Source organism: Mastigoproctus giganteus, chromosome 9, assembly GCF_048544385.1.
Source record: "Mastigoproctus giganteus isolate SK-2022 chromosome 9, ASM4854438v1, whole genome shotgun sequence".
NCBI classification, from domain to species: Eukaryota; Metazoa; Arthropoda; class Arachnida; order Uropygi; family Thelyphonidae; genus Mastigoproctus; species Mastigoproctus giganteus.
In genome coordinates, this window is record NC_143583.1 from 59,009,283 (window position 1) to 59,021,979 (window position 12,697).

At 37.3% G+C, this 12,697-nt stretch overlaps 1 protein-coding gene across 2 annotated transcripts in view; it reads right to left on the reverse strand.

Annotated features, from left to right (window-relative positions):
- The window catches only part of LOC150080271 (uncharacterized), a 338,192-nt gene that overhangs the window by 38,524 nt on the left and 286,971 nt on the right, over window positions 1-12,697 (reverse strand). For both annotated transcript variants that reach the window (XM_090381061.1, XM_090381060.1), the window contains one exon: window positions 10,699-10,812. In XM_090381061.1, the coding sequence (XP_090237187.1) occupies window positions 10,699-10,812 (114 nt within the window). The remainder of the gene's footprint in view (window positions 1-10,698; window positions 10,813-12,697) is intronic.

Sequence of the window (12,697 nt, forward strand, 5' to 3'; positions counted from 1 at the left end):
ACAATAGGTGATCTGATGATTAATTTTACGGGTATATGCTGAGAAAAATCTGCAAATTATGATTGAAAATAAAAGTGCCTGATTTTTGATAATTTTACTCCAATGCTGGGCAATGAAGTTAACATAAGAACGAAGTGATATTTCAATAGATTTATGTATAGTTTTTATTTTTATAAAACTGCAACTTTTATGAAGAAACTTAATCCACAGAGGCCCACTCCTCTTGAAAACTGACAGTAGAAGCACATACATTCAGTCAACAGCTCAAAGTGAGCTGACCAAGTGCAACTAAGAGGGACTGAATCTAATCTTCCATTTCTTACTAAAGACAGGTCTAGAAGCATCTTATGTAATAACGTTTGACTGCCATGAGAGTGATGAAAAGGAAAGTTTCAAAAACTATTGATTATAACTTTAATGCAAATCATTTTTCTTCCCTTCAGGACTAAAATAGATTCAACCTCATCTTCAGGTTGATTACTGATTTAGTTTTTAATGCTGCATTTGTGATTAGGTTTAATTTGCACCAAGGTTATAACGACGACTTAGATTTTACAAATGTAATTTTTTAAATAAATACATATAACTTGATAGGAGATACAAAATTCATATAATGTAACTTGATTGGAGATAATACTTGACACTGAAATATAAAAAATATATATATATAGTGTTATAACTGCATTGGGATATAAGTTTAAGGTTATATTTTTGTATTGAAATTGAATCGAAATCATGACTTAGACCAGAACTAATGGGAGAACTGAAGTGGACAGTTTTCCTCTGAATCACAGCCTTTTGAAATGTACTGCTTGTTTGATGTTTGTGGATCAATCAGGAACGGAGCATGATATTGCTAAGAGGAATGTTTTTGTGTGTTAACAATGCAAGAAGTGTGAGGAAATCAGGCGTCAACTCAGCATTGTAATGGGCCTATATGAGAGCTTGAAGGACAGGATAGATGCCCTCGAAGGATTTAAACTGAGGGACCCACCAGGCTCTCAGCTGCCCACATCAACGCTACACCTTGCACTTGAACACAGCAGCAACCCTCAAGGCAGAATGTGCTGGTCCCACAGGAACAAGTTGTTCCTGTGGGACCAGCACAGGGAAACAGGAAATATATTGTGCAAAGAGGATAGGTGGAACGGGACCAGGGTATATCTGCCAGGTGCAAAAGTTGATGATGTTGTTGAGCAGATATCATCTTTTAAGGGCACAAAAGGTGATACTGTTGTACACGTTGGCACTAATGATATTAAGAGTAGGAGACCGACGGAATTACTTAACAAGTACAGGTCACTGTTGAAAAAAAGCCATGAATTAGGGTTGAATTTGAAAGTGTCAGCAATTCTGGCCAGACATGATAGGAGGGAGTACATGGATGATGAGAGCTTTGTTGATCAATTCAGTCCTGGAGAGATTGTGAAATGCTCAAGGGGTAGAATTTTTTTCAGTCTGGTCTGTGCTTGTTAACAGGAGAGACTGCTTCTACAGGGATGGGATACACTTAAATAGAAAGGGTGCAAGAATATTTGCTGATGCTATCGAGGCAGTGTTAGGTGGGTCGGAAAACTACTAGCTTGGGGGATACACGGACTAATAGATTAACAGTAGCCGCTGGCAGAGGTGAAAGTGATTCTTGCACTGCTTCTATTGAAATGAGCAGCAGAATGGAAAACAAGGTGCAGGGGATTTGAGAGACTGCTGGGAGTCATTGTGGAACAAGTAAATACATGGGTTGTGTTAAGGTAGCTAATAATAGGAACAGGTGCACAGTGCATGTATACTTGTGTGTACACCAATGCTAGGAGTTTGGTAAATAAATTTGATGAATTTAAGGTGTTGGTCAAAGCATCAAAGGCAGATACTGTTAGGATATCAGAGACATGGTGTCACAAAGATGTAAGGAAAGCAGAAATGGAATTTGGGGAGTACAATATATACAGGAAGGATATACAGGATAGGAAGGAGGAGGGGTTATGCTATTAGTTAAGAAACACAAAATCCAAGGAAGTACAGCCAGCCCACACGGGTGGACGGAGCAGTTGAGCCAGTTTGGTGTGACATAAGCACTGAGAAAACAAAATTGACAGCAGGAGTGTGTTATAATAGGCCTAATGATTCTGATGAGTATAATAAACAACTGTACAGAAAAATTGTGGGCAAGTAAATCAGAGTGTGTCATAATGGGGGATTTTAACTTCCCAGATATTGACTGGAATTTGTGGGTTGATCACCCACACACTAACAAGGCTTTTGTGGATTTACTGGATGATTGTTTTCTACAGCATGTTCAGGAGGCAACTAGAGGGAGTAATATTCTTGATCTGATTATCAGTAGTGATTCTCCATGCATTAAGAATCTGCAGATAAAGAAACCACTAGGTAGCAGTGATCACAGTGTGCTGAAGTGGGATTTACTCAAAGAGTAACTACAATCAGGGGTAAAGAGAAGGTTTTTGCTTTCATATAGGTGACTAGGGTGGTCTGCGATAGTTTTTAAATTCTATACGGTGACACCAACTTATGATGTTACCAATGTCAAATTCAAAATGGGAAGCATTCAAAGAATTAATCTTGGAAGCTACTATGCTTTTCATACCAACTAAGAAATATTGTTCAAGGTTTAAGCCTAAATGGATGTCAGATGAACTAATGAGATGTGTCGCAGAGAAGAAAAAGGCATGGGACACATAAATTAACAGGTAACAGTGAAGCCTATGGTAGATATAAGCTGGTCTGTAATCAAGTCACTAAGGAGGTTATTCCATTTAAGCAACAGAACCTTCAGTGCGCCACCCAGGCAATAGCCTATCTGCGCAAAAGTCTTAATCTTTTTAGTTTTATTACAATTATTATTTGTGTGAATTATCATCACTACTATGGTTATTAGGCCAAAATTGTTCTAACGTTTCTGTTGATTAAACAGTTTATTATTTTTTCTCGGTCTTTAGCCTGTGGTCACACAGAGATAAGCAAATATCCCGTGTGACCATAGTTACCGCCCCTTCCTCGTGGAGGAAGACCTCTACTCGTAAGGCGGCTAAAAAATTTTTCATAATAAAATTGTAGTCTCACACTAGGTCTCTCTCCAAGCACAGCACTATCTCTAATCATAATCTGTTCTTCTTCGATTTAAGGCACTAAGGAGGTTAGGCAGATTACGAGAAATCTCTGACAAAGGATGCTTGTTTGTTTGTTTGTTTGTTTATTTGGTTTTTAGGAGCATTAGAACTAAGGCCATATTGCTCCGGGATATGCGGTGGTCATTCCCTGACCTTTCCGCATCCTCTGTATTTGGTGGTGATGGGCTCGAACCCCGGTCTAACCAAGAAGTGTGTGCTACGCACTGCTGCTCCTTCCCACCTGGCTACGGAGGCGCCAGGCAGAGGATGCAAAGAAAAACAGCAAAGAGTTCTTTATTTATGTAAACTGGAGAAGGAAGGGATGAATCAGATTGGTCCACTTAATATCGATGGTTCATCTGTTGATGATCCTGCTAAGGTAGCTAACAAACTAAATGAGTATTTTGCATCTACATTCACACATGAGGAGTTATTCAGGCAGGGGAATGCCAGAAGTTTATCAAACTCCAACAGGGAACTAAGTGATTTTGTAATAACTGAGAGTAACGTGGAGAAATTGTTCAAGTTAAACATAAGGAAGGCACCTGGGGTGGATGGGATCTATCCAGTTATATTAAAGGAGGCAGCAAAGGAAGTAAGCAAACCCTTAGCCATAATTTTGAGAGCTTCCTTGGACTCAGGGAAGGTCCCCATTGACTGGAGGTGTGCAAATGTACCACCAATTCACAAAAAGGGGTTCACAAAAGGTGACACACAAGTAATTTTAGACCTGTTAGTTTAACTTGTGTTCCAGGGAAATTAATGGAGGCACTGGTTAAAGAAGCACTGCAGGATCATCTAGATAAGACTTCATAGCCCGGACACAGCATGGGTTTGTTAAGTGGAAGTCTCGTCTGACCAATTTGATTGGATACTATGATGTGGTCACAAAGAAACTGGATGCAAAGAATAATTTTGATATCATATATTTGGATCTTAGAAAGGCTTTTGATACTGTTGCACATGGAACACTGCTGCACAAATTGGAGCAGTGTTGCATTGGAGGCAAATTGCTGCTATGGATAAAGGGATGGTTGAGTGGGATAAGAGAGAGAGAATGGTAATCAATGGACACTGTTCTAATGGACTAATGTTATTAGTGAAGTCCCCCAGGTTCACTGTTGGGTCCATTGTTGTTTTCTGTATTTATTAATGATATTGATGGTATATCAGGTTTAATGTCTAAGTTTACAGATGATGCGAAGGTCGGCAGGATTGTTAATGACAGTAACCTACTGCAACAGAAGTTTAACATTGACAAATGTAAAGTACTGCATATGGGAACAGTAACCCTAGAGTAATGTATCAACTGTGTGGTACTACATTGATGGTAGTAGACAATGAAAAGGACTTGAGGGTAATTGTGCAGCCAGATATGAAGTTTTCTGAGCAGTGCAGACAGTTTGCAAGAGTAGCTCATGGTGTCTTGTCAATGATATACAGGAATTTTTCTAGCAGGGATAGGAGGTGATTATTCCCTTGTATAAGACAATGGTCAGGCCACACCTTGAGTACTGTATATAGGTCTGGAGACCTCATTTTAAGAAGGATGTAGAGCTGCTGGAACCAGTACAGAGAAGGGCAACAAGATTAGTGAATGGAACAAGGGGTTGCTCTTAAGAAGAATGGCTCGAGTTTTGCAAAGTACAGTGCAAAGTCCAGACTAGGCACCTTGCAGGTGCCTAGTCTGGAGACTAGGCACCTGCAAGGTGATGTGATTGAGGTGTATACGACCTTGAATGGTTTGAGCATGCTCATTGCTGATGGGATTCTTCCTCTTGCTCAGAATAATTGCCTGAGAGGGCATAAATTTAAACTGAGGAAAGACAGTTGTAGGATAGATGTGCGGAAGTTTGCCTTTAACCAGCAGGTGGTCAAATGCTGGAACAAACTTTCACCTGTCGTCCTAGAAGTTGAGAGCTTAAATAGATTCAAGGCAGAAGTAGACAAACATGTGGAGCAAGTGGATGGGTGAAGTGAGAAGGGTTTTTTTTCTTTTTTTGGCTGATGCTGTATAAGCTTGTTTTATTGCATCATATGCTCTTACTAATGGCAATTCTAATAAAAAGTATAAAAGGATTTCAGTAAATTTTAAAAGGCCAATTCATTAAAAAATATACAAGAATAAAAATGCAGTAATAAAGCCTAAGCTAAATGCTCTAATGATACATACTGTTATATGAGTTAACAGTTTGTAAAAATTTAAAACCAGCTGACACATGGTCACTGTCTGATAAAATGTGACCACGTACATGAGGCTCAAGTCAGATAGGTTAAAACGGTAACACATTTCATTTAATGGTAATACTGCAGTCAAATAAAATATGTAGTACAGTTAAATGGTGCCACAGGAATAGCAACAGGAGGGTCATCAGCCTTGGCAGAAAGGAATATGTCAGATGACTGTGTCCTATGCAGAGTCAAGCAAGGACAACTTCCTCTTTACTATTACTGCATGTACTGGAATGCCATTTCGATCACAGGCTTAATCTGATATAATTTGTTGGTGCTGTGAATCTTGGCACTAGGAATTTAGCATATTACATATAATTTTCCTGTATTCTGTATAGGGGACTGATAGATTATTTATAAAAGTTGCTGATCTGGCTGCAGTCAACCAAGCAGGAGCCAAAGTGGTGGGTGAAGCTGGACTCATCAACCACTAGAATCCCCCCCCCCATTTCTCACCCATCTGCCTAAATTTTCTAGTTCTTGTTGCAGGAGCATACCTTCATTAACCACACTGGAACTCCATTATTAACAGTACTCCATGAAAAGCATCCCTTTATCCATAGCTGTTCATGCTACACTACTGCAATTTGTACAGCAGTCTTTTATGTGCAACAGCATTAAAAGTTTTCCTGAAATTCAAGTATATGGTATCAAAATAATTTTTTGCACTTGGTTTCTTTGTCACTGCATCACAGGATCTAATCCAATTTGTCAGATGATCTCCCCTTAAAGAACCCATGCTGTGACTGAAGTATAATGCACTTTAGCGTAGTTGATTCTGAATTACTGCTTTAACCAGTGACTTCACTGGAAAAGTTAAGCTAACAAGTCTGTAATTACTTATGTCACCCTTTGATTCCACTTTATGAACTGGGGATACATTTGCACACTCCAGTCCACAGGGACCTCACCCAAAGATGTTCTCTTAATTATGGCTGTCTGCACAGCTTGTTTGCTTAAGTCCTTCACTGCCTCCCCTAATATAATCGGTGTCTTTTTTATGTTTAACTATGACAATGTCTCTTCCACTTTCCTCTCAGTTTTTACAAAATCATTTCGTTCCCTATTAGAGTTTGATAAACTATTCGGTTTGTCAGCAAACTGAGTAAAGACCATGAACAGTTAAACTATGAATATCAAGTGGACCAATGTGATTCATCCCCTTCCTTCAAGTGTTACCATAAATAAAGAAGCCTTTACTCCTTTCCTTTTCCAAAGATTTCTTATAATCTGCCTTGGATTGCATTCCTGATTGTAAAATCCTTGTGAAGGAATTTCTGAATTTTATCATTAAATTCTTGTTTAGGAAAATCTGCATTCTGCATAAAGAAAATACATACATATAAAGTGTCTGAATTAGTGAGGTTTCACTTTATTGGCTATTCCAAAATCTTTTTATTCCATGATCTGGCTGAATATATATTGATTACAGTGAACCAAGCTAACTAATGCCAATTGATTACCAGAGTGTAGTTGCACTCCAACAATGAAGTAACCTAATTTTATTTCCAAAAAAAAAAATTCTCTTAAAAAAAAAAAAATTACATATTTAAAGTAACCTAAATTTCTTCTAACAGCCTTCAGCAACTTCTAACAAAATACAGTGAACAAAATACTTGATAACCAGTAACTGTTCAGAAAAGAGGGTGTCAAGAAATCAGAGCTTGCATCATGAAAATGCCCCTGCACACCACATTCAAGATTATTTTTGCAAAGCACTCTATCACTGTGGTCCCCATCTGGTAAGTAGCTAAATCTGGTAAGCCATGATCACCAGATTTAGCTCTCTATGAATTTTGTTTCCCAAGCTTAAAGTTCCCTTTGAAAGGTTGCACATTTGCAATGACAAGAAATAATTTAAAATGCATTTAGAATTATTAGTAATTCCAAAGTAAGACTATCAGGAAGGTGTCCAGAAGATGCAGAAGCATTGAAATCTATGTATACAGTTGAGGAGATTACTTCAAGGGAGAGTCATCTGAATAGTCAGTAAGCACCATCATTTCCAAATATTAGTTCAGTCCCCCAACCTTTGTTCATAGGTAATGTTTTCTCACTTTTCTTTCTCTAAAGAATTATCCTATTCCAACATTATCAGCCATTTTAAACCACTGTGTATCTGGCTGGTATTCCAGGTTGTTTCAAAGTTAACCACCCATAGCACACTTTTATTTCAAACCAAAGCAATCTGAAGTAGCCACATTATATTGAGAAAACTTTAATAAAACATTAACCAGCTAAGTATAATCTTTGATTATCATTTCTTAAGTATTTAAAATATTTAATTACTAAATTTGTATTGTGAATGATTGTAATATATGGTCAGGCTCAGTTCATTACCCATAATATGGCTATACATAAGATGTACCCATGGATGTGCATAAATAATTTATGCATTACAAAGTGTCTCAATTTGTGCAATACAGAATGAGAGCACATATTCAGTTGTGTCTCTCACCCACATAATAAGCCCAGCTGGAAATCACATGTTTCCATCTTCAACTACTACTTAAAGTTATAGATTTCCTTATACTAAACAGCTCGAACATGCTGCTCCAGGAAGCAGCAGCATGTTCGAGAGGAAACCGGAGAGGGTAATACTCTTGATCTGGTTATCAGCAATGATCATTTGTGTATTAAGAATTTGCAGATAAAGGAACACTAGGTGGCAGTGATCACAGTGTACTGATGTGGGATTTACTTAAAGATATAATTACCATCAGGAGTAAAGAGTAAAGGAAAGGGTTTTTGCTTCCATAAAGGTGAGTACAGTGGTCTCAGACAGTTTTTAAATTCTGTACGGTGGGATCAACTGATGATGTTACCAACAGTAAATTCTAAGTGGGAAGCATTCAAGGAATTAATCGTGGATGCTACTAAAAGTTTCATACCTATAAAGAAATATTGTTCAAGGTTTAGGCCTAAATGGTTATCAAATGAACTAATGAGACTAGTGACAGAGAAGAAAAATGCATGGGATGCATATAAATTATCAAGAGACTCAGAAGCCTATGGCAGATATAAGCTAGTCTGTAATCAGGTCACAAAAGAGGTTAGGCAGGCGAAGGAAGATTACAAGAAATCTGTGGCAAAAGATGATAAGAAAACAGCAAGGATTTCTTTACTTATATAAACTCTAAAAGGAAGGGGATGAATCTGATTGGTCCATTTGATATCGATGGTTCGACTGTTGATGATCCTGCTCAGATAGCAAACAAACTGAATGAGTATTTTGCATCTACATTCACACATGAGGAGTTATTAAGGTTTGAAAATGGCAGAAGGTTATCAAATTGTAGTAGGGTGCTTAATGATTTTGTAATAACTGAGAGCAAAGTGGAGGAGAAATTGTTGAAGTTAAACATAAGAAAGGCACATGGGGTGGATGGGATCCATCCGGTTATATTAAAGGAGGCGGCAAAGCAACTAAGCAAACCCTTAGCAATAATTATGAGAGCATCCTTGGACTCAGTGGAGGTCCCATGAACTGGAGATGTGAAAATGTATCCCCAATTCACAAACGGGGATCAAAGGGTGACACGAGTAATTACAGACCAGTTAGTTTAACTGTTCCGGGTAAAATAATGGAGTCACCGGTTAAAGATGCATTGCAGGATCATCTAGACAAGACTGCAGCAATAATTCAGACACAGCATGGATCTGTTAAGGGAAAGTCTTGTCTGACAAATTTGATAGGATATTATAATGTGGTTACAAAGGAACTGGATGCAAAAAATAATTTTGATATCATATATTTGGATTTCAGGAAAGCTTTTGACACTGTTGCGCATGGAAGACTATTGTACAAATAGTCTTCTATGTATTGTATATTTATCAATGATATTGATGAAGGTATATCAGGCTTAGTGTCGAAGTTTGCAGATGATACAAAGGTTGGCAGGGTTGTTAATGACAGTAATGGCAGTGTGCTACTGCAACAGGATCTAGATAATTTGGGCAGATGGGCTAAGAAGTGGCAACTGAAGTTTAACTTTGACAAATGCAAAGTACTGCATATGGGTAAAAGTAACCCCAGAGAAATGTACCAACTATTTGGTACTACACTTAAGGTGGTAGAAAATGAAAAAGACCTGGGAGTAATTGTGCAGTCAGATATGAAGTTTTCTGAGCAATGCAGACAGGCTGGCAGGGCAAGTCATAGGGTTTTGTCAATGATACATAGGAATTTTGCTAGCAGGGAAAAGGAGGTGATTGTCCCTCTGTATAAGGCCACGCCTTGAGTACTGCGTACAGGTCTGGAGGCCTCATTTTAGGAAGGATGTAGATTTGCTTGAGCATGTACAGAGAAGGGCAACAAGTTCGGTGAGGGGAATGAAGGGATCCTCTTACCAAGAGAGGCGTAAATTCTGCAAATTGCAGTGGCTGGAGACTAGGCACCTGTGCGGTGATCTGATTGAGGTGTATAAAGCTTTGAATGGGTTGAGCACGCTGAATTCTGATGGGATCCTTCCACTTGTTTAGATTATGAACCTAAGTGGGCATAAATTCAAATTAAGAAAAGATAGACGAAGAACAGATGTGTGGAAATTTGCCTTTAGCCAGCGGGTGGTTAATTGCTGGAACAAACTTCCATCTGTCATTGTGGAAGTTGATAGGTTAAATAAATTTAAGGAGGAACTGGACAGGCATTTGGAGGGAATTGTGTGATTTTTTTTTTTTTTTTTTTTTTTTGGCTGATGCTGCATAAGCTCATACACTTGCTTTCTTGCATCACATGCTACTACTATTACTACTACATTCAATGCACTGCTGAAAAACAATTTTTTTGGTTTTATTTATTTTTATTGTTTATTTACTCATGCTTTTAATTTGAACACAATTTTTAAGATTTTAATATACACATTTTAGTAATTTTTTTAAAATATTTTTTATTTATGTGTATTTTATTGATTATAAAGTAAACTTTTAATTTGTCTCTTGCTCAGTCAGTGCATCAAAGAATACTTTTATAAACACTTCATATTACCTTTGAATGGTTTGTTCAAAACATAACCACACAAAAACATTGAACTCGTCCTTCTTGACAGTTGGTCACCTTTGAAGTATGAACTGTAACAAACACTTTGAAAATATTTTCTGAGGTGGAAAGCAGTAAAAGAAATTGGAAGCAGGAGGAGGAAAAAACGTGGGACAAGTGAGAAAGATAAATATATATAGTTTGTATGCCCCCCACCATCACAAAGCAACTAATTTTATTTAGATTTAACTAAAAATACAGAAAGTTAACTGTATCACTGTAAAAATAATGAAAGTTGGATATATACTAAGAAATGTATTAAATCGACTACTGGAAAATTTCTTTGAAAATAATTAATACCTGATGTAAATAAGGATTGAGTGGAGTATTCACAATTCCATCTTTGGAACAGGCTTCTGCCCATGGACCCAGGTGCTTATCATTTATTTCTTCAACAAGGTTTGAAATATCCAACTGAAAAATCAATTTTTATATTTAAAATTATTTCTAAACTATTTCTGTTAACTAATCTTAACACTTTATTTGACACTTAGTCAAATCTTAACACTTTATAGGTATAGAATCTCATTATGTGCGTAAAAGAAGAAAATAAAATTTTTAAAAATTTAATACAGTCAGCAAACAGTTTCACCTTTTTGCTATGAGATATTCCCAATCCTTTTTCTTTCAATAATACTTGGATAATTCCAAGCTGAAGGAAAAAAAAAAAATACTTTATATTATAGTCCCCCCCCCAAAGGATAAAGAATTTAAAGAGTGTTTTCTATATGTCTACAAAATGCACAGAAATTAATTCTGTTCATATGATCTCGATTGAAATGAGAGTAACAGAAAATCAGTCCTTACCTTCTGATGTAATTCTAGTATATTCAAATTTTAAATGAGACACTACCTGTTTAACTGAAGGTAGCGTTCTCTATTTACACTTCTATTTATGTTGTTTCAATACAACATTTTATAACAGTTTTCTAAACAAGTTTCAAATTAGTATTTCAGTAGTATGAGCAATGTGATGCAAGGAGCAAGCTTATACACCATTTGTCATCACCTCGAATAATCTCTCTAATCCTTTCTTAAGTTTATTCAAATTACCTATTTCTACAATTTCTGGTGGAAGTTTGTCTTAACAACCAATTATTCTACATCTGTGTTGTGCTGTGACCATCCTTTTCCAATGTGTGTGTGTGTCATCCAAGGAGAATTAGGCGGCCAACAGCATTTCATTTATAACCCCATACAGTTTAAAAACTCTGAATGGAAACTAAGTTTACTGAATCTTTAGTGAAATCTAAGGCCATGACATCAATCATTTTCTGTATCCAGTTTCTTTCTGACTACATCACAAGCACTGCATTCCTGTCTAGATGATTCTACATTACCAATGTCAGTGACTCCATTACTCTAACTGGCATAGAAATCAAGCATACATGTCGGTACTTAAACCACATTCTCCTTAGTGAATCAGAGAGACATTTGCACATCTCCAGGCTATATACACATTGTCTATCCTCTATTTTCATATATGGGAGACCCCTAGTTACCCAAAAACTTACCACAAAGCCATTTTCACAGCTTTCATCCTGCAGAAAGTTCTTAACGCTCTGATTTGGGAGCCCACAAAGATTCCCTCTTTCGTGGCATTGATCTTTGGAAATTTTCACTCAAGCGATGAAATCCTCAACAAGAAGATACTTGTTAACATTAGAATTGAATTTCTGTAGACTGCAATTTTCAAGGAATACGTGTGAAGGGAGGGTGTTCCAGAAAACGGAAGTTGAAGGAATAAATGAGGAAGAAGAAAACTTGGTTCTGTGAGTTTGAAGTTGGATAGCAAAAGGATGCTAAATGGTTACTACATGTTTGGAGAGGTTAGGAAGAAGGGGGGGGGGGTTGTTACAGAAGTCAATTCAGAAAAACAGTGCTCATTAATTATGTACAGAAAAAGCATGCAGCAGAAACAGAATCTATGAGGCAGAGAGTGGAAAGGCTTTGTAAGAGAGGGGTCATTAATTACCCGGCTAGCCCGGTCGGCCACCCCAGATGTGAGAACAATATTCTATGGTAGGGGGATTTGAGATTTGTACAGAGTGACTACCTGCTTAGAAGAAAAGCAGCAATATTTGTGATGTGCTTATGCCAAGGGAAAGATTATAAGTCAGGGCAGTCCCAATAGAGATATGATCTTGTCTAGCAATCAGAGTGTCATCAAAGATAAGTATACGAGCAGAATAATCCTCTTTTGCGAAATGTAAGACAGGACTGAATTTTAGGATTGAAATTAACTAAGTTATCTTTGCCCCACTGGAGATTGGCACTAATAATATTAAGAGTAGGAGAC